At 31.8% G+C, this 23959-nt stretch overlaps 3 protein-coding genes across 6 annotated transcripts; all 3 read right to left on the bottom strand.

Moving 5' to 3' along the window:
* Positions 1–466: 466 nt before the first annotated feature.
* LOC107953883 (abscisic acid receptor PYL2) lies at positions 467–1397 on the bottom strand. The gene has a single exon (XM_016889323.2). The coding sequence runs from the start codon at positions 1170–1172 to the stop codon at positions 624–626; it is 549 nt and encodes a 182-aa protein (XP_016744812.1). The 5' UTR covers positions 1173–1397; the 3' UTR covers positions 467–623.
* Positions 1398–8070: 6673 nt separating this feature from the next.
* Positions 8071–10858, bottom strand: LOC107953884 (protein REVERSION-TO-ETHYLENE SENSITIVITY1). Of its 4 annotated transcripts, none has more exons than XM_041097036.1 (4): positions 10555–10853; positions 8851–9173; positions 8342–8729; positions 8071–8234 (listed from the first exon to the last, which is right to left on the bottom strand). In XM_041097036.1, exons 2-4 carry the CDS (start codon positions 9151–9153, stop codon positions 8209–8211), a joined length of 717 nt encoding a protein of 238 aa, XP_040952970.1. In that variant the 5' UTR covers positions 9154–9173; positions 10555–10853; the 3' UTR covers positions 8071–8208. The 4 variants fall into 4 exon arrangements, with proteins under 4 accessions (XP_040952970.1, XP_016744815.1, XP_016744813.1 ...); XM_016889326.2 differs by having other exon boundaries at positions 8851–9271; positions 10555–10850; XM_016889324.2 differs by having other exon boundaries at positions 8071–8729; positions 8851–9271; positions 10555–10858.
* A 5354-nt stretch (positions 10859–16212) lies between these two features.
* Positions 16213–23587, bottom strand: LOC107953886 (probable serine/threonine-protein kinase SIS8). The gene is made up of 13 exons (XM_016889328.2): positions 23062–23587; positions 21609–22049; positions 21268–21371; positions 19883–20937; positions 19538–19578; positions 19088–19156; positions 18853–18953; positions 18421–18499; positions 18192–18290; positions 17605–17673; positions 17454–17503; positions 17198–17374; positions 16213–16838 (listed from the first exon to the last, which is right to left on the bottom strand). The coding sequence occupies exons 1-13, from the start codon at positions 23464–23466 to the stop codon at positions 16715–16717; spliced, it is 2814 nt and encodes a 937-aa protein (XP_016744817.2). The 5' UTR covers positions 23467–23587; the 3' UTR covers positions 16213–16714.
* Between the last annotated feature and the right edge of the window lie 372 nt (positions 23588–23959).

The raw sequence follows: 23959 nt of genomic DNA, 5'->3' as shown, positions 1-23959 counted from the left end.
TTTATTTTAAGAGAGTCGGGGCCCTACTAACGCCTAGCTACACCCCTTGAGCTCCATCTTATTAAAATTTTTGAATAATTTGTTTAAGTGGCCATCTATATCAAATATTAATCTTAATAACATAATAAAAACGAATTACATAAAATTCAAAGCATAATACTAAATTGTTTTATTAATAAAATTCATCGTGTGATAGCAAGGTACATTATATTTTTAAGAAAAAAATTAAAATAAAATCTTGAAGATAACATTATTGGAAACAATAGTTATAAATCTTGAAAAAAATAATCTTCATCAATAGTAAAATAAATATAAAAATTACATTAATAAAAGAATAATAAAACACTCAAATTAATTGGTCAATCTTTGCTAAAAAAGGAAGATGCATGAATTAATTTTTTTTGGTTTAACAATGATATATATCTAAATTAATCTTTAAAAAAATAAATTTTCAATCAATAGAATACTTACTTTGTAATAATTTATTGAGAGCTTAAAATAATATCCAACATCAACATTATCACTGAATTCGTCACCCAACAAATATAGTAATTTACTAAAAGCCAATATCCCAGACTTTAATTTCCAAGATTTCCCTTGGAAGTTGGATCTTCTTCTTCTTCTCAATCATGCCCACGAAAAGAACCCATTGCTACAATCCCAAGCTTCTGCAGATTCAATTTCACGACAGTGTCCACAAACATCTTAGTATCTTCCCCACTGTTCCCTTCTGGTATATCAACTATATAAGACTCTAAAACAATGGTGTAAACTTTGCCTTCATTGTGGAACTCATTGACCGAAGTCACTGACCAGTAGTTCCTCAGCCTATGCTCACCGCCCACCACCCTAAAGCTCAATATACGCTTCGCGTCGTCCAAAATCTCGAGCCTCTCGGTACTCGTCGAAGCCGGAAGGCCTGAAACGACGGTCACTTCCCGAACGCTACCGACGCCACCGTCGCCGGCGCTGATGTTGCAGCTCTTGACGAAGTGTTTGTATTTCTGGGGGTTTTCGAAGCTTCGAACGAATGGCCACACGGTTCGGGCTGGGGCGTCGATGCGCTGCTTTATTAGCGACGTGCATGTGTTTGGCGTTGGGTCGAACTTGTGGTATGTGTCGATGAGGGGCTTTAGCTCATCGAATTCCTCTTGGGTTAGGCCCGAGTCCATGGCTACCTTGCTTGCACTCGTTAGCCTCTGAGCTCACCACCGGTTTTTATCTCCGGTCACGGTGGTGGGCCTTTCGGTCGCTGCTAGATGTGGATGCTACAAAGAAGGGTTTTGTGGCTAATGAATAAAAGCTGAGGCTTTTCAATTTGTGAAGGAAAAAAACAAATAAAATAAGAATTTATTAAAAAATGAAAAAGAAAAAGTGAATCAAAGGGTTTTCCCTTTTTAATTATTTTGAAAATGTTGTTGTTAGAGAGATATGGGGGTTTAGCATTGCACTTTAACAAACTTGTCAGTGGATTTTGTTTGTCTTTTTCTTAAAATTGTGTTTACTTCTAAATGAAGAGATTTCGTGGATGGACCATAAAATGGCTAAATTTAGAAAGGATTTTTTGTCTTTACCTTTACTTGGGATTCTCCCTTCGGGAAAATGATAAAATATTGGGATTAGTTTATAATTAATCCAGTATCAATATTCCTTAGCGTAAAGCATTTCAATTTGTGCATGTTACTTAATATTCTCAATAATAACCCCAAAAGGTGGCAATCTTTTATTTGAAGCTTTTTCAACTTTCGGAAATGAATATGTTTTATCTTATCCCATCGCATCAATTTGTCTTTTAAATTAGGTTAATTATAGTAGAGCTCACTCAATCATAGATATATATTTTTAGTTATTTAATTATAAAAAAATACCAATTCATTTTTAGGCACAAGTTAGTTGACGTATAAGTGAAAACACTAAAATTTCAAGATAGTTGGGTAGTCAGAAAAGATAAAATCAAATAATTGAGTAATTATTTTATAATTTTTTTTATAATTAAGTGACTAAAAAAATCATAATTGGATGACTACTAATGTAACTTACCCTTTAAATTATGGATATATTTAGGAATTTAATAAAAATAATAAAATAATGCCAAGTTTTACCTTTATACATTAATGAAATTATTAATGTGGTATGTGTACTTTTAATTTATTCATTTTGGTACCTATACTTTAATGAGTTACCGGAGCAGTGGCGAAGGTCGAAGCTCGCTTGGCTTTGCAAGGAGTTGCCCACTTATCTTGTCTTCGGTTAGGGTCTTGAATTCGCAAGCAAGAGGATGCTACTTACTTGGCAGTTCATTGTATGAAAATTCAAGAAAATGAAACAGGCTTCAGGGTATATTAATTTTATGAATATATTAGTTGGGTTCGGTAACCAAACAAGAAAAAATCTATAATTAAGTGACCAATTTAAAAAAAAATAGTTTGGTGACAATAAAGAAAATGACCCATAATTGAGTGACCTGTGGCATAGTTTACCCAAACAGAAAATAAATGAAAAAGAGATGTGTTGTCTCCATCGATGAAAAGGTGAGCAAGAGATTGGTGGATCATGTGACAATTTCTAACAAATCTGTGTAATATATTTACCATTGGTTTTTGGTTGTTTAATTTTTTTTTATTTTTCTGTGAGATTCTTTTGGTTAATTGTATTGAGAATTCCGATTAAATCGGGAGTTGAGTTACGTTAAATTATAAAAAAAAAAGTTATTGTTTACATTCGTAAAATTTGAATACGAGATCCTTACTATTCAACCCAACAAACCTTAGTTAATTAAAAAGTATTTTTAGAATTAAAATAATCTTAAATAAAAAATTATTTGATACATTGTCAGTGACAAATATAAAAAATATTATATATTTTAAAATTAGACGATGATATGACACAATCTTAGAGTGATACATCATAATAGAGACCAACATTGGAAAAAGTTATCAAGTTTCAAAACTATTGTGGTTTAAAAAAAGTTTTGGGATTAAATTAAGAAAAGTTGTTAAGTTCAGAAACTAAATGTGAATTAAAAAAGGTTTAGGGACTAAGTTAAGAAAAATTGTCAAGTTCAAAAACTAAATTATATTTTATCTCCTTAAATTTTAAGTTCAACTCTTTAAAAAATAATTTATAAAATCATAAAAGCTTTAAAAATATTAACCCTATTAAGTAATACATAATATTTTCTTTAAATAATAAATGTTAACTATGTTAAAATTTAATTTAATTTATAGAAATTAAATTAATCCATTTATTGAAACAATTTTAATATAAAAAGAACTATCAAAGAAAGTTACTTTTTTAACCATGATGTATAATATGGTGGTTATTCATTTCATCATTTAATCGTATGGTTAGAGATTTGATTTTCGCTCATAAAAACAAAATACATTTCATCATCATTCGTTTATATCTTCGAAAAATACCCAAAAAAATAAATGATTAAAGCCCCCAGCTTAAGGATACCTCAAAAAAATGCACCCTTTCTAAACGAATTGTTTTTAAACCTAACATTCTCTACAGTAATAGCAATGTTATGAATTAAGCCTTAATTTTGCAGGATCAGTCCAATTTCCTATCACCACCCACTACCTCCACTTTTTTCTTTTAAGTCGGGTTTTCAATTTCTTCGATATTTTATCCATTTGGGGTTTCCCATTTTTGTCCAGAGATGCAATGTATGCGATTAAGTTGTATAATACAACAAGCATAGGCCATATATGTAAAAAAAAAAGTTAAATAATTAGTTTTTTTAATTTAAAGAAATAGGTCGTTTTTTGAGAGAGTGTGTGAAACTTGCTCAGCTGAACAAATTTTTTGCTAACATGTCAGGAAAATGTGCCCAATTAGAAGCGTTTTCTGAAATTTCAATGAAAACGTGTCCAACTGAATAAGTTTCTTCTGACATGCCAGTAAAAAGTTTACTCAACTAGAAGAGTTTTCTTGCCAACTATGTAAAAAGCGCGTCCAGTTGGAGACACTTTCACTCGCTCTTTCCATAAATGGTCTATTTTACTAAATTTTTAAAAAAAAGACCTATTTGGCCAATTAACTCTCCCATGTATGACCAATTTAGCCAATAAGCAAAGGTTCTTAGCATCATGTTTTTCAGAGTATGGCATATGTAGTTTTCAGGTTCCAAAAATAGCATATTTTTAAGGGACAACTCTTGACTTACATTAATTTTAGAATAAATCTAAAATCAAACCAGATTAGAATAAATTTTACTTTTTCATTTACAAAATTTAAAATTTAAAAAAATATCAAACTTATCAATGGACTCATTGTTTTGGGACAGTGACCAGCCTCATCTCATCTCAAATACCAAAAGAATTTGTAAAGATAAGAAATAAGACAGAAATCTAGTATCGCTATATCAGAAACGTGACGCTACAGGTTGGTTTTCTGGTTTCAGGACAGTAAAATGAAAATAAATTGTAAGAATTGAAACAGGTCTCTGACCCAAACTGAGTGATGTGGGCAAAAATAGTTGCATAGCCAAACACCCAAAGATGAAGAAAGCTTACGCAAATGGTGTGGTCGAAGGTCGACTGTTTCCCAAACTGCAATAATAATAAAAAAACAAAAGGGTGTATTGCTTTACGTCATTAAATTGTTCCGTCTTTTTCTCGACCAACATTGATTTGTCTTATCAAGTCTAAGCTTTTGTGATGAACCAATTGGACAAAGACTTTCCCATTTCCAAAAGCTGCTTTCAATATTTAATGGTTTTTGCAAAATTTGTGGACTGGGATAGCAAATTTCGATTATAATTTTGAATTGAAAACAAAAATATTATAATTATTAGGGTGTTTATCGTCTTAAGTGTATCTTATGTTCTAGTTACAATCGTTCAAACTTTACTCTATTTTTGTAATTCACTCAAAAAATATTACCATGGTTTTTTATTAGGGGTAAAAATACATTTCCTCCTTTTATTAAAAAATAGTAAATTGATATTTATATGTTACTGATTATTTTTTTAAAAATTTAATCTATTTTTACGATTAAAAATTGGCATGACTAATGAAATAATAAGACAATTACACTTGACATATAGTGTGTATCTCATATTTACATACATTGACAAGGTTTTAATATTAAAAATGGATGGAATTTATAATAAGATTATAGTTTGCTCTTTGATATAACATACAATGACTCATTTGCCCATTTTTTGAGTAGGGGGCAAAATGCAATCTGACTCTTAATACAAGGGTCTCCATAATACTTTTACTGAATTGAAATAATTAAATTAAATTAATTAGGTTGCCTTTTGTTTTATGTTATAATTGAGTGAATTGATTAAAATATAGGCATATTTATCTCGTTTGTCACTTTAGTTTTGATTTTTTTATCACTTAGGCCTTAATATTTAAAATTTAATTAAATTATTTTTTTGAAGATGAAAAAATTGACTAAACTTGCGTGAAAATTCTCATGTACTTCATTAAAACTAAAAATAAAATTATTAAAAATTTCAATAAAATTTAATGAAGTTCTTAAAATTTTTTAAAAAAATTATCCATGTCAGTAATAAAGTACATGCAAAATGCAACGTGGGTTGTTGCCTTAGTGCCATTAAAATTTTAACAGTTTAGTCAACATTTTCGTCCAAAACAAAGTAATTTTATTAAAATTTGAAAGTTAAAGAACAAAATAAAATAAAAAAGACAAAATGAAAAAATAAATAAACATTAGAGACTAAATTTATCATAAGTCTAAAATATATTAAGGTTTTGGTTTTATGTCCATAACTGAATTACTCAATTTAATATAAATATAGTCTCAATCAAAATATATTTTAATATTCTCCTAACCTAGATAAATTTCAGACCCAAACTATAACATACTTCAAATCTTTTGTAAAGTTTACACTAATATACAATTAGAGTGTAAATTTGAACACATATATATAACTAGTAGAATCGAACTATTACAGCATAGCCAGGTACAAAGATGTCTGAATAAGTAAAATTAAATTATTAAAGCACAAATGGATTAAAATTTGAAAAAATCTAGACAAAAATTGATTAACCCAAACTAAAACTCACATGACGGAGCTTTAGAATCCACACGTATAACTGCAGATGATGGTTTTGACCTTGACTCAAGATCTCATTATAAGTTCTTATTATATATATATTATATTATATGACCAAGAACTACCCATAGCCTCTTCCCAACCCTTAAATGGGAGGATAATGCGTTTTAGTGTACTCGAACCCACATCCTCTTACACTAATAATAATATCAATACCAATTAAACTAAAACTCAAGCCACATAGAGCATAAAATTTTAAAGCCAAAAATAACATGGAGGGAATATAAAGAAGGCACAAAAGATAGGGTCATTGTATAGGCGAAAAACAAGATAGGGTCATTGTATAGGCGAGAAAAAAGTTGACCCATTTTCCAACCTCATGAATGGAAAGGCCGAATGGCCCCAAACCATTTTCTTAGTACTGTTTTATTATTATTATTATTATTTTGGTACTTCAAAATGCTATTGCTTCTTTATAAAAATAAAAAATAAAAATGATTCTCTAATATATTTAGTTTATAATTGAAGGGGAAAATTGGAAAATTTTAGATTCATGGTTTTAATAGCAAGCTATCATTAGAAGTCTCGATCGCATATTCATAGTTTTCTAGATTATGTGGTGGGTGAAAAAAAGAGACCTTAATTTACTATCTCAACCTTAAAGTATATTTATTTTTTATTGTAGTACTTAAATTTTATTGCCTCAATTAGGCTCGTTATTGACATTTTCGGAGTCTTAGGTAAAATAATAAAATGGGGTTTTAAGTTCCTTAAAAGTTAAAGAAATTTTTTTTTAGGTTTCTAAAAAGTTAATAAAAAAAATTTTGAACTTTAAAAGTTAAAAAAAATAAATTATTGGCCCCATTAAAAATTGAAAAATAATATTTTAGACCACTTTCAGCTCTGGACCTTGGGTGACCACACCTCCAGACAACCCTTAGGGCCGGGCCTGGTCCCAATTTGGTACCTAAAGCATCATGTGACACTTTACGTAAAAAAAAATATTTTATTAAATGTATATGCACATTAAAAAAATAAAAAATAAAAAAATTCAGAAAATATATAATCTAGAAAAATATATAAATTATAAAAAAATTATAAAAATAAAATTTATAAAAAAATGATAATTAAAAAGAAATTAGTTGAAATTAATCATATTATTACAAAAATTGTAAAAAAATTTAAAAAGTACTTTTTTATACTAAAAAAATTAAAAGGTTTTTTTTGCAATTACTTGAAATTTAAATACTTTAAAAAAAATTATAACAATTTTTAATTTTATATATTATTTTGACTTTTTAAAAATTATAATGGTATATTTTAGAATTTTGTAAAAAAATTAATATATTATATATGACATTTTACATTTTTAATCAATATAATATTAAAAATAAAAATGACACTTAAAAAGAATATGAGTATGCTTTAAAGGATAAATTGAGAATTAAGTCAAAAAATTGTTGTGTAACAAATAGACATCTTTTAATATTATTAAAAATCAATTAAAACATTAGATGAAATGGTAAAGTCGAGGATTTAATATTTATTGCGTTTTTATTAATTTTATAAAAGTATGAAAAGATTAAAAACACACTCATAATAATGTAACTTTCTTTATAAATTGAATGGATTTTTTTGTCATTTCCCAATTAAATTAATACTCGATTAACTTATTAACTCAACTCAATTATAAGTTTAAATAATGACGAAAATTATGGAGTAAAATTAGACAAAAATGCAGGGATACCTAAGTCTTAGCCCAAAAATACTGAAAATCAATTAGATATATTTAAATTATGTGTGTGGCATGTAATGCATGCATCTATACAATTTAGTTAATATGATAATAACCATCATTATGCATCATTATGTATGTGGCATGGAATGCATACATCTATTCAACTTGAAGGGAAAGAAATAACAAAGCAAGAAACCATGGCGGCTGATACAGCTATGTAAATCACGGTAGCTAAAGTTTAATGAAGCAATCTAACTACTTCATGAACTTATCACCAGATAAAGAAATCTTGGGATTGTAATAAAAAGTTCTATTTCCCTTTAATGAAGCAAATCTACAATTCAGTTTCATGAGGGAGGGACAACTTTATATCTTTCGACAATCAGCCGGTTGGGGTAGAATCTTCGGCCGATGTCTGTCCGGTATTGACAACCTAGGGTTTTGAAAGAACACACCAACCTGTACCAACAATGCATGCATCTTTCAACTAACAAAAATTCAACTTCAATGAAAAAAAAGAAGAGAGTAACTCTAGCTTTCCAACAAGGTTTTGACACAGTAAGTACCCAACAGAAACCACCCAAAGAGTAGGAGAGAGAACGAGAAAAGTCCAACCAAGAATGGCCATCCGACGAGCAGTAACCCGAGGCATAGCACCACTGTGAAAGGGAGGAATGATCTTATTACCGACATGCTATTGACCCACTGCCCCTTGAACAGTATTAGAGCTGCCACAGTTATCATGTTCCAATCCATTGATCCTTCGTAGCAGAGCCGGTTGAGACAATTGGCTACAAATGAGTAAGAGTTGCATGTGAAGAGGTTGTAGCTCTTGTGCTCAAAGTGACGCATGCTCAACTGCAAGGCATCATCCCATGTGAGTGCAGTCCCAAACTCTTCATGCTGATACCCGTGCTTGCATTTGTGACCAGCCAGGTTGGGAGGAAAGCAGCACTAGTTCCACAATAAAACTAGTTAATGAAACAGCTACTAGTTCCAACAAAGAGAAATTTGCCTTCGTATGCATAGAGAGATGTAAAAGGTTAAATTTCCGAGCACCGGCACAAAACTATACCTTTTCTCTATCGAGTTGAACGTATCGAGCTGCAGCACCAAAAGCAAAATCCTCGACATTCACAAAATATGATCCTGAAAAGTCCAAAATCGCGCCAGCTTCTCGGCAAATGCCAACGTGGCCAATGAAAGGTGCCAACCATGAGACAACTGGGAGTGGGGTCCAAACCAGACAGCAAGGAAACTTTGCTTTCCTCGGATCAATTTCATCTAATGGCCATAGTTCATGCTGAATTCTAGATCCACTGAGTTCAACATCATAAGCTGTTTTCAGATCCATTATAGGAGGTCTTCCACGCGGCATACAGTTTTTTGAAATCTAGGCTGCAAACCATCATCATTTCAAACAACACCCTCAGACATGATGGGCTTGTTCTCGATTTGATATGCAATTATCCAATCACAAAGACGAAAATCTCATTCTACAATAAATACACGATACCGTTACTCTAGGAAAGAAACAAAAGGAATATTCGATATCAATAGGTAAAGGCCATACAAGAAAAAGCAAAATATTGTAGTAAGAATGCAAAAGTTTCAAATGTCAACATAAACCAAAAGATTCATCAAAATTCACTATCATACAAGAATTCCGTTATTGCCGATTGTACTCATCGCCTTTCAAAATTAGGCAAAAACCCAAGCCATTTAATATCCAGCATTAGAAATGTCATTCTCAAGGTAGTGCAGTCCTAATACTTCGATTAATTGACGAATAAGTCCAAACTCCAAAGTGGATTAATCATGCCAATAACTACTTAATTCTCTAAACGAGTGCATACGTTAGCAAGCATGTTGAACCTTTGCGTAAATTCAGAATCCATCAAGATCCAACATGATCTACAGAATAATGCAACTCCATTACCTTGTATATACTAGCACGTTCGAGAATCCTAACTTTTTCGATTTGCCTAATGAAATGCTACATTCATATCTAGTCATCATCCTTATAGCCTTGACTACCATTCGTTTAAGCCATTTATTGTGTATCTACATCAACTCTATTTGGGAACATCATTCCATCACCCAAAATAAAGACTCGTTACGACATCGGGTTTCCTCCATAGCCGAAAGTTAACAACTGCTCAAGGGTATCAGTGGCGAAATAGGAACAATATGAGTGGAAGAAGCACATTAAGGAACTAAGAAGTAAAAACCAGCATGAAGACCTCATTCATTCACAACGAAATCAAAGATTTCAAAAGCATGGGCACAATGGAATGCAAAATTTGCATCTCAATATTATCTCTAAAAGATCAAAAACGCAAAAAAGGGAACAGATTACAACTATCAGCCTAGCACAAAAAACTCTGCAATAATTCAAATAGATAATTTACCTAAAAACATGCATCCCATATATCAGATCATTTTCCTTTAGGCAACCAATCAAATTAAACACTAAATGCTCCATTTTTATCGTGGGAAATCATCAAAAGCAAATCTTCTTACAACCCTTTTTTTCTCTACCTAAAACTCCTCAATTCAACCAAGTAAAAACAAAAACACCAATCAAATTTCAGCTCCCCTAAGCTCTGAATCATTTCTTGAGGCAAACCAAGCAAAACCCAGAAACGTGTACCATAACACATAAAAAACAAGAACTTTAGCTATATTTAATGCATAGTGAATTAAGAAAAAGAAGAAGAAGAAAACCAAAGAAAAAAAATGAAAAATTAGACCGATAATGGAAGATGTTTTGACTAACCTGCAACAAAAAAAGTAGGGTAATTTGCTTGAAAACAAAAAAAAGGGTGCAGCAAAGATGAATCAAAGCAAAGATCTTTGAAAAGGTCGGTAAATTAGAAGAAGAAAGGTTATAGCTTTGTGTTCTATATTTGGTTTTTGGAACTGGTGGTGGGTGGTGGAAGAGGTGGCGGTGCTGTTCATATTGAAGAATCACAACAATTGTATATATTCAGACAAAAATCCAATTTGGGAATTAATCAAAATTGTTTTTTTTTTTAAGATAAAATTTTTGGAATTGGAAAGAAAAGTGGGACATGAAAAAGCAATGGCAAGGTTCATGAACCATTCCAGATTTTCACTTCCAGGTGGGACCCTCACCACCCCTCACCTTCTTAAAAAAAATTATTTATTAATTTGTTTTCTAAAGATTTTTTTTTTTGATTTATATATTCATTCATTTATCGTATTTAGCCTAAAGGGTATAACGTTTATACAATAAATTGCATTCATTTGACTTCTTAGCGATCCATACAAAATTAAGAGTAAATTATATTTAATGTGATTAAATTATTAATAAATTTATGTTTTAATTATAAAACGGTCACTTAGGTCTTTTTCAATAAAATGTTTTAATAGAAGGTGCTATGGATACTAAATTTTTAACAATTTTGTAAAATTGGACTTGTAATTTGTGGAATTGTAAGGATCTTTTCCATAAAATCTTGGAGTATTTATGACTGGACCTGTTTATGCGCTGAATTATTTATCCAGGCTCGAAGGCCGGCTCAAAATTTAGAAGGATTTGGATAAAAAAATTAGGCTTGTTTAAAATATGGGTCGAGCATGTTCAAGCTCCGAGCCCAACTCAGTCCGACCCACTTTTAAGTTTACAATATTTTATATTATGTAATTTATATTAAGGATCTCATCTAATTTCTTGCTCCTCGATCCCATGTTTTTCAAGATAGATTAGGTTGTTGCAAGCTCTTTTTAGAGCATCACCAAAATTAGCTTCTTTTTCAACTAGTAGGGAGCCTTTCTCTTTGAAAATCTTCCAAAGGTTGTGGTTTTTTTATTTAAGAGAAAAAAATACACACTCTATTTGTCTAACATGGCCTTGTATGTCCCCATAACATCTTTGCTTCTAGTCATGGTTGCAAATTGGCAAACATCATTATACGCTCAAATGACTTTATTTAAATTTATTCTAAGAAAGACCATCTATTTTAATAAATCATAAATAAAAGCTTTTTTTCTTCGGTTGCAATTGGAGAAATAATTTGTAATATTATTCTCTATCTTAATCGTACTTCTCTTGGATTCATCAAGATTCATCTCAAAGGTTGTAAGGATCCTATGAACTCATTAATCCTCGTCGTATCAATATTTTTTGCCTCTTCTATTGAAGTTGCGTTAACTATAAAACATTTAGAAAAAGATCACAAAACTTTTAGAACTACCTTGAAATTCAAGTACTCCTCATCAAGATCAAAAGCTTGATTAGAGAATATACATAAGTTTGATGTTAACAATTGAAGTTTTGACAGTCTCACAGAAATATTTATTATATCTCAATCATGATAAAATAGATATACTTGTAATTATAGTTCAAAAAGAAAAAAAATGAACTATTTCCTCATTTTTTCATATATACAGAGTAAAAGTTTTTCCACCATATTTAAATGTGTGTATATGTATATCATAACATGTTTTGTTTTGCAATTGTTGAAGCCATATTCATCACTAATTTTTAATTTTTTAAGAACTTAAAAAAAAATTGCTAATACGACATGCCATGTCAAGATATTTATCCACTTATATCAACTTCTCATACCTTTTGCCTATCAATGTAGGACTGTTGACGGTTAAACTAATCAACCACGGTTCCCATTAAAGAAGGGATCAATTGATTTTTTTGGTACCTGAATACTCGATTTGTTGTAATATTTTAGAAGATGTTTAATTAATTTTTTAATTTTTTAGTAAAATCTTTTTTATCCTTAAGCCTTGTATTTTTGTATTTAATATATAAGATTATTATCTAGTAAAAGCTTTTAAATTCCATAAGTTGATCGCTTTTTTTTTAATATCAATTAAGGATTTATACGATTTCTTAACCTAGTTTTTGAGTTAAAATTTTCATTTCCAATTTATTAAATAATTATCTATGTATCAACTTTTAATTAAACATGAAAGAGTTGAGTTACTCATTTAAGTTTGAATATTGATTCGATATTAGAAAAGTTTGAATAAAAACATTGTGTCGGAAAATTGTATTTGGATAAAATGTTTATTTAAGAAAAATCAATTGAATATTGTTTAGTTGGCACTATTGATGTCGTAGCAATTTAAAAACACGTAATATTTTTTGATTAAAGGTAAATTATATAAATAATCATCTAATCTTAAAAAATTACAAAATGATCCTTCGAATTATTAAAATTATTTTTTAATTCATTTCCATTAAATCATTAACAACACGATGACATGACTGTGAAGGAAATGGCATGGAATTTTGAATATAAAATAAAATTAAATGTCATTTATTGAAAATAAAAAACCATTAAAACAAAAACTCACAGTTTAAAACCCTACAAAATTGAAGATCTCTCTGTCTCTTTTCTTCTCCAATGGGGTAACCTACGTGGAAACCATGTTGGGTTGGATATCAATAGCGTGGGTTATACTCAAGGTGGTGATTTGAGATTTGAAGAGTGGGAATCTCATTAAATGCTTTAACATCTCTGTTTCGTATTCAAATTTGAAACCTAAACAACACACTTTATCATCCATTCTAAATCTTACCCATTATGTACATTGGACTTTCAGGCAAAACTATTCTTTTTCTTCACTGCCTCTACGACGGAAGAAGATGAAATTGGGGGCGGGCTTCAAACTTTTCAGATTTTAAAGGACCAAAACGGTGACTTTAGGATTTTATTTTATTTTCAATAAATGATGTGGAAATTATGTCTAATTTTATTTTATTTTTAAAATTTCATGTCATCTAATTATTTTATGAACCCTTCACGTCATATTCTCGGTAATCTCTTTTAAATTATTTAATAACATTTTAACAAATTTTTTTATGTTATTGACACATAATTTTGGTAATTTTTTACCTTGAACCTCAAACTTAAGCCTGAAGGATTTTGGGTAAAAAATTACTAAAATTATGTGTCAATGACAAGAAAAAATTATTAAAATGTCATTAAATAATTAAAAAGGGACCATAAATGATGTAGTGGGAATGATCCATAACATAATTTCTCCATATACTTGACAACCACATCACCATGATGTTATTGATTTAACGAAAATGAACTTAAAAAAAAACAAAAAAAGATAACTTGTCACTATTTTATAAATTTTATAAAGTCAAGTGATCTAGCTGCAAGTTTACTATTGCTCGGTAACCATTTATATAGTTTACCTTTTAATTTAAAATTTATAAATAATTTAAAAAATTATCACAAAGTTTTACTAAAAAATTGACAAGCACGTGTTTTATATTTATAAAATCAAATAATATTAAATCTGAACATATTCGGTGGATTGGTATTACTCTTTTCGCTTTATTTTTATTTTTTTTAAAAAATGTTACTCATATACATATGTCTTTTAACGTGACTCAATTAAACTAAATTATTTACTTAAAATTCAACTCCATCAAAAGTTTTTTCTTCCTAAGAAAAAAAGAAAAAGAGTCCACTTTAACGTATATTAGTAGTTGATTTCACAAGAAAAAGCATAAGGTTTGGTCACATGGGATGGAAGGATGGAGATGAATTTAATGGTGAAATTCATTGTAGAGGGACAAATACATGTAACCTAACCCTAAGAATAAAACACTTGGCTGCAATTATTTTCTAAAGCAAACCTTTTTAGGGCTGCATGAATTATCAATGATCCTCAGGTGCATGCACTTTTATATATGAGTTAGATAAATGATTTTTTTCTTTGTCATAATCAACAATTCATAAATTAACGTGAAAATTTTATCGGCCTCTCATTCGACAACAATGGCGTTAGAAATAAGAATGATAATTGAGCAGGCATGAAGCTCCATTTGGCCATAAGAAGATTATGGTAAAGACCCTAAAGTTTAGCCTACCGTGTATGACAATGGTTTAGCCATCGTGTTAGGCTTAAAACAACTAGAATATTGAATGTTAATTCAAGCACATTCAACAACTTACACACTAAAAAATATTTAAATAATAATAATTATTAATACATTTTAAGACAGATGATAGTTGCTTAAAAATTAGAGTGCTTGAATGGAAGTGATGGCTGCAATAATCACTAAATGTGTCACTACAATAAGAACAAAGAAAAAAGAACGCATCAAGTTGTTTACGCAGTTCACTTGCGGAGCTTAGCTTAGCAAATGAATTCACTATCTTTAATCTCAATACAATTAGATTTAAGTCTTATCGCACTCTGGTATAACACATTCACTTTTATACCGAAAGATCTAGATAACTCACCTCTAAGTTATCTATTATCCCCCCTGTGAACTTAGACAGTAAACAAAACTTGTTTACTCTCTCGATTGCACTCAAACATATGTTTCACTATGAACAGATAAGTACTTTCGATACTCAATACAAAACCTATACAAGTCTCTCAAATATATAAGAGTTTTGAGACTTGTTAAGAGGTCAATTACAATCAATTCCCCCTATTAAATAGTAGCTAAAATAGCAAGATACAATATAACAATAAAGACCAATGTAAAGTAGGTTATTGAAGATATGTCTTCAATGCTATTCCAATATAGTCTCCACAATCCAAGGGATTCAATCCGGTCCAATTCAATTTTCAAGATAAGTTATTTCAAATGAACTGATTTTCATAGTTGGACTTTCATACTTCCACAATATTAGCATCGTTCACAGCGCCAAATATTTTGTTTAAAAAATTGTCAACTTCAAATATGACAAATAATAAAGTATGTCGTAGTGTTAGTTGTAGTCACTACTGTTGGTACTTCAACAACCACTTTACAAAATTGACTTCAATAAAAGCATTATAAAATTAATTAAAAATTATTAAAAATTGGGCATTCATCAAAATGTCTCAAAAGAAGAAAAATTGTTTAAAGCAATCTTTATATTGATTTTTCATATAAATTATGAACATAGAAGAGCAATAAAAATTTGAATTTCTACTTCTTGTACTCAAAATTCATGTGGAAAAACCATACGAAGAACTCTATAAACGATTTTTCTTATTTTGAGACATTTTGATGAATGCCCGATCTTTAACATTTTTAAATATTTTATAGTTATTATGATTTTTGTAATATTTATGATAATTATTTAAAATTTTAATAATCTTATTATATTTTGAACAATTAATATAGACAAACAATTGGACATCCTTTTTGTTTTTTTTTTTGTAATTTTGATTTTCTAGGATTTTTTAAATTTTATTATAATTTTTATAATGTTTAAAACTTTTTAATAACTTTCATAATATTATCATGCACCAACTTTGAACACCTCACCATCTTTCTCTACCATCGACACACACAACAGTTGTGTATCCGCATGTATATACGGTATTGGTACCTAACTTTGAGCAAAACAAAATTCTGACCAATACTGACCAAAACTAACATATATGAATCAATATTGACCGAAACAAAGTACATCAAAATTCTGACCAAACCTTTGAGCAAAACGAAATTTATATTACTTGGGTGTGTGTTATAAAAGGACAAATAGAATAAAGGAGCATATAATTTGCAAATAATTCTCTTTTTTTTTTTCCCACAATGTGCAGTAGAGCTCACATGTTTACAATTCAAGAGATTGGGATTTCCTACCCAAAAACAAAGACCTCCACAAGTAATTATTTTCCTTTTCCTTTTTCCTCTTTTTTGTTTTCTGTTCACTTCTGTTTTTTTCCCCGAACTTTCTTACAGTTGACAAATGCTAACCTATTCATAATACTAGACAATTTTTTAAGTGGTATCCTCCCCTGCTCTTATGCAGCTGCTTAACACAGGAATCAATCCACTCGGATGGGAAGTGCCGATCCCCCGCTTCGAATGAGCCAACACTTGCCCGATCCTAACTCCTTTTTTAACTTTCTTTGCACATTTAGAGGTAAACCTTTCCGGCTGCCTGGTTCTTTGAGCCAGGAGAACAGCTAATCAGGCTCTTATTACATCAAAGACTTTGAACGGAATCATCTATAATTTGTTTTTTCGAGTTTGGCCTTTCAATATACAGCCGTTGAAGACGTCGCAGTTGGGACATAAGCTGTGCAAATGATGGTCGTAGATGTGGCTCCCTGCAATGAAAATAACAAGTTTAATGTGAGTTCCACAACAATCAACATTACAGGCAGTTGAAGAAAAACATGAGATCATTCGAATTATTGTCACCATTACCCATATGAAACACAAACCGAGTCATGAGCAATGACTAACCATAAAAAGGATCATTCTAATTATTTTGACTTGATTATGATCACGATTTTTTTAATGCAAGGTAAAGATAACCAGGGTTTGTTTCAGATTGTTTATGAGTGGCCACCTAAGAAACGAGACACCAATTGAACATTCAGATTAGATAGAATTAGTGCAAAAGGGATTATATGATCATTCTCAACGCACAGACAAATGCGCAAAAATTAAGTCTAGAACTCACGTTTGCCAGCATTCACGTATAATCTGCGCAACTGTTGGATCGACTTCTTCAGGAATTTCTAGACGCCTATTCTGGAATCCGACAGCCCCAACAACTTGCATTGGATTCAAACCTTTCCAAGGAATAAGTAGCGTAACCAACTCCCATAATATCACACCGAAACTGTAAACATCACATCTGCAACCAAACCAATCTATCCATATAAGAAACAGAATAGAAATGTCTGTAAGATATGCATGGGGTTCAAGTCACTTACTTCTCATTGGCTGGTTCATTCCTTAGAACTTCTGGTGCCATCCATTCAGGCTGCAGTACAACATCAAATAATTCATAAAAAGATGATAGATTTGGATATGTACGGAAGAGAAAACTCAAAGTCAACACCGAGGATTATCTTTTAGTAATACCGTTCCAGCAGTAGACTTAGAAGAGAGGAATGTGTGATGCTTCATGCGTGACAACCCAAAATCACAGACCTGAATAGAGAGAAGCAAACATGTAAGCAAGAAATTAAAGACATCTTTCAGCAGAAAATAAGCAATGGTTAAAATATGTTCCAAGTCACTGAACTCTTCATGCATTTGGAGTTTAATGCCTCTACTTTCATTTTCAAGAATTTAATCCTCTACTTTTCAGATTTCAAAATTCAGGTCTAATAGTTTAACACCATTAAAATTCTGTTGCTAAATTCACTGGTGTAACATTTAAATAAAAAAAAAAACTCACTTTGTAGCCATGTAACAAAAAAAAGATGTCATAATAAACTTGATTTTAACAGAAGAATTTTAACAATGTTAATTGTACTTAGCATTTTTAAATCAGAAAAGTAGTGGAACTAATTTCCTTGAAATACAGGGGGATTAAATTCCAAATATATAAAGAGTGCAGGGACTTGGAGTATATTTTAACCTAAAGCAATCAGTAAAGTAGTTTATAGAACTATGAGCAAAATCAAGGAAGAGTTTTGGCCAGCAATTAGATTCAAGATAAAAACCTTTACAACCCAGTTCTTATCAACAAGGAGATTTGGTGTTTTCAAATCTCGATGCACTATAGTAGGATGGCTTGTGTGCAGATAATTCATTCCTTTAGCCTGCAAACAATAGAAAGTTTCAGTTAAATAGAAAAAACCAGGCAAGAAGAGTGAAAGGGAGATGGGGAGACTTTGGTACAAGATATGAAGCAAAATAAAAATAAATAATTTATTCACTTGTGACTCCTACCACATCAAGAGCCATTCGCATTCGTCTCTTCTCATCAAGTTGTTGATTGGGTCTATGCAGTAGCTTATACAAACTTCCCCTACATAAGAAAGAGGGAGGAGTAAGAAGAATGTAAGACAGAGTTCAAGAGCTAACATTATTTTCCTTTTTCATCCTTTAAAACCATGAAGACGGGACTCCAATACCTAATATCTACAAGCATAACATCAGTTACAAAACATCCACACAACACTACCACGAAGACAGAGTTCAAGAGCCAACACTATTTTCCTTTTTTATCCTCTAAAACCAGAGGGAAATCATCATGAAGTTTAAAATGCCACTAATACTTGTAACAAATGAAAAGAACATACAAACAAATTTAACTTATAAAAGCATTGAATACTATAGAAGAGATATGAGAACAATTTGGATTGTATAGAGAAAATCAACCTGGGGAGAAACTCTGTGAGTATAGAGAAATGCGGGGAGTGAGTAACAGCTCCCATGAAAAGAACAACATTTGGATGTCTCAACCTTAACATGATTTCAACCTGCACAGGGTCATCAATCAGAGATGGCCACATTCTCAATATAAATTCATTCAATTCTACAGCAAAGTTGAGCTCAAAAGCATGAGGAAGTAAACAAGCAACATACTACAGGAAGCTATTTTTAGGGGGCTTACTTCACATTTAAATTGAACCAATGCATCACCAGAGAAGTCTTGATCTAGAAACTTCTTTACAGCAACCTCCTGAAGTGCCAACAAAGACAATGAGACAAACACTGAAATGAAAATACCATAGGAGTCATTGAAGAGACTTTTGGAACAAGCCTCAAGCCATATACTGTTATCAATCAATAGAAGAACTATTTAATATAAATTAAGGCTAATGCACTAACTTACTACAGCAATATGACATTGAATCAGATATTACCACAATTGTTCAATCAGATCGACCTACTTGATTTTCCTAATAGCGAATTTGCATATACAATGTCAATGTCACTGCTTAGAGAATAACAATTTTTGGAAATTTTGGCATGTAGCCACATTATTGTGTCATCATATCAAATAGTAGTATACTACTCCTAAAAGTTCCACGGAATAAAAGTAATAGTAAATGTAACTCACTGTGCCATTCCAATCTGCTCGATAGACCTCACCATATGATCCTGCAAAACAAGAGTTCATATATTAAGAAAGTGTGCACTGGTCAGGAACAGTCAAGTCATATTCAAGCAAGTACCAAGTGTAGATCCAGCAAAATATGATTATAAAAAAGCAATTCAATCAACTAAGCTAGTTCCTATTCTTAAATCATTGCACCAAAAAGTAGGTTTAACCTATTTGACAACTATCAATTGCAGTTATCAAGTCTAGTAAGCAGGAGATATCCGAAACTTTAAAAGAACGGGAAAGCAGAGCCAGACACATATAACAATGAACAAGTTTGATTGTTTTATTATGAAACCTTACCAATACCAATGCGTTCACCAATTTGAAGATCCTCCCATGGAATTTCCCATTCTGAAACCTCCCTTAGCATAGGATATATCTTCTCACTGTGAGCCTTACTAATCAAATGCAAATCACAACCTGTGGATTCAATCAATTCCAGTGCAGATTCTTTATAGAAATCTGTATCAGAAGTCCTTTGTATTAATTTCTCATCCGTCGCCAAGACATTTTCTGGCTGTATTTGGCAAAAGTCATTAGCAGAGGAAAAGGAAGTCTCTCGAACTTGTGTCCACTCATTAGTTGTATTACCAACGATAAATTCCTCACGTGTAACATCAGAGGAAGATGCAACTTTAGCTTTTATGGCATTCATTCCAACCTCTCTATGGTATTTAGCCAGTTGCTTTTGCCTAAGCTTGGAATTAGTGTTTTCTGAAGTCTCCATGCCAGAGGATACAAGACACAGCTCATTGATTGGCAACTCATTTGAATGGCAACTAACAGCAGCATCTACATTTGTCCCTTTCACTGCTTGTTCAGACCTACTTTGTTCAGCAAGATCCTGTGAATTAATATCCATGAACAAATCTGGAGGAGGTGATGCACCACTTTCCATCAAAACAGCATGTAATTTCTGAGCAAATTCTGGGTCCTTTGCTGCACTGATAACATACTTAGAAACATTTTTAACCTTTCTCTTTTGCGCTGATGATGGTTTTTCATGAATGCCAGGAAAGATTTCATTGGATTTAGGCGTCAAGGGGAGAAGCTTCCCAAACTCCTGTTCAAATCTCTTAAAGACAGCTATTTCAGCATGGCTCCTCTCCTCTTCATTTGCCAGACTGCTGACAGATTCTGTTGACCTCATGGCACCAACTTTAGGGCTCGTATCTGGAGCAGATGAAACTGCCACATTTCCGATTCCTTTGTCAAGCTGAAAACATGAACTCTGAGAAGCTTCAGTACGATCAGCAAAGCCCCTTACATCCAGTGCAGAATTTAGGAGGTGACAGCTTGGTACTTCAGCGGGAATTAGAGTCCCAGGAGCACCCATCAGATCAATAATATATTCACTGCATTTTTTAGATAATTAAACACATCAGCCCATAACAGTACAAAAATTGAACTTTCTCTTTGACTAGACAGCATACTGCATAAGGGCTAAAGAAGAAGACAGGATGAAACTGAAAAAAAAAACACAAACTCAAAACTTATGTGCATTTAGCATGAAGTAAAAATTTTAAACCAACTAAAGAACAAGGCTGAACAGAAGATTTTAAGTCCACAAAATTGAGAGACTAACTCAAGTAAAAAGACCCTAATATGCAAATATTGTAGAAAACACAGCATAATTACCAAAATCAAAGATAAAAAAAATGTAGAGTATAGCTGGAGGAAACTACCTTCCATTGTTGATTCTAACCAAGTTGACAGCTCCATCATCAGTACCAGTGTAATAGCTCCCTTTTACCAGCATACACGGGAGATTAATTCTATCAGCTAGAACCTGGAACCAGAGGCATGAAACGATTTCCATATAAAAGGTCTACATGTATCCTTAATGCAGGTTAAAATTAGATAAAACTGGCAGGATAAATGACCTAGCAGGAAAAAAAAAAGCTAAACAAAAGCCATCAAATGAAAATGAAAAAGGGTGTTGTAGACATTAGTGAAGTTAAAAGGAACATATGTTACATTAGTTAGTTTGACTTATGGGAATAAGATGAGCAAGGGTTTTTAAAACCTTAAAAAGCAGGGCTCTGTGACGAGAAAGTCCGACATCAAGCTGTCCAAGTGGAAGAATGATAGTGTTAAGAGAACTCCGTAACTCATAACTTCTCGAGTTCCATGTTCTCAACATCTCTTCAGCATCAGCAACAGGACCACCCATTCTATTAACAACTATTTCAGCGATTTGCTGAATCATGCCACTTAAAACTGGGCCACTACCGAAGGCCAGGGACTGCACATATATGTTATACACTCTTTTCTCAAGTGCTTGCAGTTCGGGATCAAGCAACCTATTAACCAAAATTACTTCATAATCAACATTATCTAACACTGATACTGCTTGAAGATCAACCAAAGATGGCATCTTCCCTTGGGCACCCAGAGTTGAGGCAATGCCATATACATCATAAAATCCATCCACAATTTTTTCATCATAATTTACAACATTATAATTCTGCAAATAAAACAACATAGAAATTAGTTTTCTTTTCCCCAAGAGAAAAATAAACAAATATATCAACTTATGGGCTCTAGAACTTGTCTAGACATGAACAGGAACCTTTCAGCCTGTACTGAAAACCAAAGGATGAAAAAGGATTCATTTTAATTAATAAAAAAAAATCTATATCAAAAACTAACATCAATTAGTATTCATATCCATATTGAATACAACATAACACCATAAGAATTGAACCAATAACGAATCAACTCATAATTACAGGAAAGGCAACAGTAATAATAAAACAACATAAATATTATGTTCATGACAAAGAAGCATGCATGTAAAGGTTATGGCATAAAAAAAAAAAGAACAAGGTTTACCAACTAGCTATGGTTAAAAAGGACTTGGCATTATATAACAGAGATAAAAAACAAGCAAAACCGCCATACCTGGATAATAAAATAAATTTTCATATAATAGAAACACAATTCGTTGGTAGCAAGCGGCAAGAGGCAAGAGGCAAGCAGTAAACTTTACATATATAAACAATGAGATACTATCAAAGAAAATGAATGATAGCAAAACTTAAATTGATAGAGGTACCAAGAGTAATCCAGCTTAACATGCAAATCAAAACATCTGAAATAAAACAATAGAAGAAAGATTCAACAAGTGAATTATTATCCCAATCACTTCATGACTAATAAGAATGGCGTAAAAGCAAAGAACTCCCAAGATTACTACGGGATATGAGATCCGCAGTTGAAAATCCTCAATTACAATACAAACGAAAATAAAAACATATACTAGTAATTATAACGAGGAAACATGAAAAGCAATCAGAATTATCAGTAAAAGACACCCCAAAAAAAGAAGATGAAGGTACATATAGAATGACTTCATATCCAAATTAAGGGGGGAAATAATTGGCTATTAAAACCGATTCGAACAGAAAATGCGATTTCGAAAACCTAATTATATAAAAGAAAATATTAAAAAATTGAACTACAGAAGAATATATTACCCAATAACGGAGCGAAAGCAACTCAACGAACACGTTGTTGTCGGTGCCGGCGAGGCTAATCCTTTTAGCGGCGTCGATCTGAGCCGTCTCTGGATCGGAGGCACTGATCGCCAAAGCCAATTGCATCTGAAACTCTTCTTCCAATAAATTAAAATCCACCGCATCTCCAGCCGTCCGATCTGCCCCGACCGATTCAACTGCCCCGATTCTCCCCATTGTACTTGAAGTAACCGTAGACGATGAAGAAGAAGTCACCGTTGCCGGTCCCGTCACGTTCATCGAGTTCGAGTCCGGAGTCGGGCTCGGACTAGGGCTGATCACGGGCCGCGCCTCCGCCAATCGTTGGTGCTCATTTAAACCACCGCCGATGTGGAGTTTTCTTAAGAGATGCTTCATTTTCGACATCGATCATCAACGGCGACTCTTTTTTTTTCTCCTCTCTCTTTTTTCCTTTTAAGAAAAATAAATATGTAGAATTTTTTACTAATATTTTTTTATTATTTGTTTATTATTTATTTTTGTTCTTGTTTTAACTGTTGCTTATTGAATTCTATTCTATCTACAGGCTTATCCTACGCCCAAAGCAGATTCGCTTATCCTGCGCACTGTTTTCCCCTCGAGCTAAACAGTAAAGACTTAAACAAACGGCCCACCTATTCCCTCCAATACACAAACAAGTAAAAAATTGAAAACATGAATGCTAATCAATGTTCACACTCATCACTCAGGATGTTCAACTCTCTAGATGGCCTAAATTTAAATTGCGCTTGTCATGTTGTTGTTAGAACTTTACTTTTTTCTTATAATTCATCAAAAACAAAAATAAAAAATTTAATCTAACTCAAAATTTTACTTAAAAAATAATTTTTTAATTTTACCACTCAACTTAATCAGCTTT

The sequence above is a fragment of the Gossypium hirsutum genome, chromosome D07 (assembly GCF_007990345.1).
Source record: "Gossypium hirsutum isolate 1008001.06 chromosome D07, Gossypium_hirsutum_v2.1, whole genome shotgun sequence".
In the NCBI taxonomy this organism is placed as follows: domain Eukaryota; kingdom Viridiplantae; phylum Streptophyta; class Magnoliopsida; order Malvales; family Malvaceae; genus Gossypium; species Gossypium hirsutum.
This window is presented reverse-complemented; position numbering and strand designations above follow the sequence as displayed.

Bases quoted from the DNA above. Each gene is read 5' to 3' on its own strand.
- LOC107953883 (XM_016889323.2), bottom strand. From the start codon at position 1,172: ATGGACTCGGGCCTAACCCAAGAGGAATTCGATGAGCTAAAGCCCCTC.
- LOC107953884 (XM_016889324.2), bottom strand. From the start codon at position 9,153: ATGCCGCGTGGAAGACCTCCTATAATGGATCTGAAAACAGCTTATGAT. The intron at 8,730-8,850 runs GTATAGTTTTGT...TTGTGGAACTAG, and splicing joins TTCAACTCGATAGAGAAAAG to TGCTGCTTTCCTCCCAACCT.
- LOC107953886 (XM_016889328.2), bottom strand. From the start codon at position 23,466: ATGTCGAAAATGAAGCATCTCTTAAGAAAACTCCACATCGGCGGTGGT. The intron at 18,291-18,420 runs GTAGGAGTCACA...TATTGTTTGCAG, and splicing joins TGCGAATGGCTCTTGATGTG to GCTAAAGGAATGAATTATCT. The intron at 17,504-17,604 runs GTATTACTAAAA...GTTGTACTGCAG, and splicing joins CTAAGTCTACTGCTGGAACG to CCTGAATGGATGGCACCAGA.